We start from the raw sequence: 3,889 nt of genomic DNA on the forward strand, positions 1-3,889 counted from the left end.
CTTAGAAGGACAAAAAAGAAAAACTGACACGCGGTTCCTGCTGTTTGCACGGACACAAAGGGTGTGAAGCCGTAGCTCGAGGCAGCGGCGGCGCTAGGAATCGGCAGCGGCCCAGGCCGACCCAGGCAGCCTTCGTTAACTGTAGCTACAGTAGCTACAGTAACACTACAGTCAACGAAGCAACCTGCGCTCACGCCCCAGGCAGCCGCCCGGGCTGCCTGGGGCCTGTCTCCGCCGCTGGCTCGAGGCAAACCCATGCGAACTTGGTCACCTCATATTGCACGCTGTGATGCTAGTATGTATTTCATGGAAACAGAGTGCAGAAGGTAAACTAAAATTCAATCCATGTAGTAGTACAGGGAATGGGCATTTCACTTGCCACACATGGTTAATAAAACACTGCACAACCCAAAGGCTCCCATTGTATTCTCTAACCGTGTAAGAATAACGAACGCCGCCCAGACAAATCGGTGGACGACGCTGATACAGAAGACATCACCAACTCTTTTACACTTAGTTGTACACGCCAATTTACAGGATATATGTATATCACCAGCACGTCAAGGGAAAAAGAATGCCGCTATGAATCTCTACCATGTGGTACTAATTTCTCACTCTAGCTCCGCTATGTAGTTGGGTAGCTCACCCTGGCAGAGGTACTCGTCGCAGTAGGACATCGACCCCCAGCCCCTCCTAAGCCGGAAGATATCCTCTGTGAAGGTGGAGCCTGATGACCCTATGAAAACGTTCGACAAAGCGCAGATTGTCTTGTCGAGCATGGCCTCGACCTGCATAAGCAATCGACACGGTTTGCTAACTGAACCATTGTCTCAATACAAGAACCAAGACAAAAGAAAGTGGATGGGAATTGATATATACCTGATCATCTCCACCCATGTGTTTTCTGTACAACAAGGCATCCCATTTCTCCCAACCTTCATGCTCTGGTCTTCTCACAAGAGGTACTTGCCGGTCATTGAAAACAACCAACGACTGCAGAAGATTCGTCTCACTCCCAGCAGCATCAGTCGACAGATATATTACTGGGGCATTAGCTTTCTCAATGATCCGCAAGATGCATCCTGCTGCCTGAGGGATGGGAAAGAAACAGCTCTCTTTCTTCACATTACTGCACAAAGACAAAAAAAATATATCAATTAATGCCACACAGGAAAAGATAATTGCAAATTACAATGATATTTGTGTGTGATGAACCGAAAGTCTCGGCAAATTTTCCATGCAATGAGCTGTTTTCTCATCAATTCCAAAGAACCTCAAACATATGGTGCATACAGGTGCCATAACTACAATGACAAAATGCAAGGAGTAATTCACACAAGTATGTGCTAGATTTCGTGTCAATCCAAGCTCTAATAAAGTGTCAGCTTTATATATATGATTTCTTTGTAGTCATAGAGTAGGTACTAATTTCTTACAGCTTGTAACCTTCAAGCACAGGAGCACCACTTCTATAGCACAAACTCAAAGAACCTAATGATGTGTTAGCATGAACTGAAAGCAGATAACAACTGTCTCGTAACAATCAAACATCATGTTTCTTTGGCATATATATCCGTGGATATATCCAAGATGGAAAAGCAAAAAATAGAGTTCACCTAAATATATTTCTCTGAAATGTTGTGACATGGTGAAACAATGAGCCAAAGATAACGGACTAGTTCGGTTAACAAGTGAGGTCACGGAACTCAAATGGTCAGCCAAATTGATAGAAACAATTTATTTATACTATCAGGAACTGTTGACAAGGAAACTCATAATGCATTGCTCATCTCTGTAGGATTTTTTTTGGACACAGCTGTACTAAAATATCGAATAGTAAATTACAATTAAGTTTATGTTTTAACAAAAATAATTTTGTTTAACTGCTATAGAAAATATACCCCAACCTGCGAGGTGCTGACTAGTGGTAAGTATTGAGCACTTAGCAGAAGTGTATTATTGATGTATCAGGATGATAATGGGTTTGACATATGCTAACCAAATATGACCCACAATGTGAGGAACCAAGACCAAGAGCAGCAACCTCAAAGTTGGTCATGAAGTTATCAAGTTAAACCATTTAGCTGAGCCTGACGAGTTAATTAAAACAAAAGGCAGAGCGCTCGTGAACTTTGGTGCACCCTCAGTAAGGTATCAGGAACTAAAGTAAAAATAACTCTTCAGAAATAACTTTGACCAGTAGAAGAGAAACTATATGCTATCTACATGAAGCTTACTCTATCATAAGGAAGATATAGTTAATTTATAGTATTAGCAGACACTTCATTAAAAGCCCCATCAAGACTGTCTATAGTAAATTTGCTCAGCTGTGTAGTAGTAAGACTTTGACTTATACAAATTTAACTGCCTAGATCTAAATGGAGAGCCATTCTTTATCAAAATAAGTGGCTGGTATTGTGGACAAATTATCTAAGCAGACAAGTTCCATTTTCCAAAATTGCAATGTCCAAAGCAACATCAACCAAGCAATGACTAAAAGAGGATAATGTATGAGCAACCCGAACGGTCTAATTATAACAGAGATAAGCCAACTACTACTATAGCCTAGAAATAAAATGCAGCCCTGTCAGCACGTTGGATCACAAGTTCCACAAACAACCTTAATACATGCATGTTGCTAAATATTGAGGTGATTGATTACTAATTAACTGATATGATATCTTACCAGAACTTAAGAAAGCCATGTCGGCGGAAATGCAAAGCAATGTAGTTTCCACCCAAGAAAGTCTGCACAAATCGCTGTGCGGTAAGCATTATGAGCCTGCTTGGTTGGATCAAAGTCTTGCATTTGTGAGCCAATGGACCACCAGGCTGCATAATCCACTCTTCCTCGGCATCAGCATAGAACAACTCACCGACTGCAAGCACCTCAGAGTCTGTCGTGAACTTTGCAGTGATATCTGCTACATATCTCTTCTTTGGCTCTTTCAGTTTTGCATCCTCTGGCCAAGCAGCCTCAATCTTCCCCATTGAAATCCCCACTGCCTTCAACTTCTTAATATGCTCCTCATCCATGTAACACGGGGGCGATGCCACGTAACATATAAATTGATCGATGCTCACTTTCTTCCTTTTATCCACAAATTCCTCATAAGTAATCACAACCTTCCTTCCAATACAATCATTAATGTGGTTGATATCAAGCACCTTGTCGTACTGATAATCTACCTTCTGGCTGGGAACCACCAAGATCCGGCCCAGAAGTGCCGCGAAGAACATGTGCTTCTCCAAGCAAATCAAGTGGTTCGACATTTGCCCAGAAAGACAGATGGCGAACAGGTACCGATTCTTCTTGGGGTTCCACTCTATCGTCCGCCGGTTGTACGGCAGTTCCCTCCTCCTGCACCCGGGACCTGGCAGATCAAGATCCAAAGCATCCTCCGTAGCATTGCCGACCCCAGAGTGGTGCGTTGAGAGGAGGGCCTCCTGGATCTCGCGGTTGATCTTGATCTGGCTGAGGAGCGCAGCCTGGAGATCAGACAGCGAGACAGGGGCGGCGGTAGAGCTGTTGGTGGGCTCAGGGGCGGCAGTGCGGTTGAAGAGGCTAAGGAGGCCGGCGCGCTGGGAGCGGAGGAGGTAGAGGGCGTGGAGCTCGGCCTCGCGCATGCGGGAGGAGGCAAGGTCGGCGGCGGGCGAGGCGGAGGGTAGCCGGATGGAGGCGGGGAGAGACGAGGCGCCGCCGAGGGAGAAGAAGAGGACGATGAAGAGGACGGGGAGGGAGACGCAGATGAGGAGATATCGGCGGGACCAGAGGACGCGGCCGAGGGATGTGGCCGAGGAGGGAAGCGCGGGGCGGAAACCGGAGATGGAGATGCCGAAGGAGGCCCGGGAGCGGGAGGAGGGGGAAGGGGGCTTTGTGTGGTTCTGG

At 45.7% G+C, this 3,889-nt stretch overlaps 1 protein-coding gene across 1 annotated transcript in view; it reads right to left on the bottom strand.

Moving 5' to 3' along the window:
* Positions 1-318: 318 nt before the first annotated feature.
* LOC119360812 (O-fucosyltransferase 36-like) overlaps positions 319-3,889 on the bottom strand; it is a 4,355-nt gene continuing 784 nt past the window's right edge. Inside the window, exons 2-4 of the mRNA XM_037626302.1 lie at positions 2,687-3,885; positions 880-1,129; positions 319-788 (exon numbers count right to left, since the gene is read on the bottom strand). Of these exons, the coding sequence (XP_037482199.1) occupies positions 612-788; positions 880-1,129; positions 2,687-3,885 (1,626 nt within the window). The 3' untranslated portion in view covers positions 319-611. The remainder of the gene's footprint in view (positions 789-879; positions 1,130-2,686; positions 3,886-3,889) is intronic.

This window comes from Triticum dicoccoides, chromosome 2B (genome assembly GCF_002162155.2).
Source record: "Triticum dicoccoides isolate Atlit2015 ecotype Zavitan chromosome 2B, WEW_v2.0, whole genome shotgun sequence".
Classification (NCBI taxonomy): Eukaryota; Viridiplantae; Streptophyta; class Magnoliopsida; order Poales; family Poaceae; genus Triticum; species Triticum dicoccoides.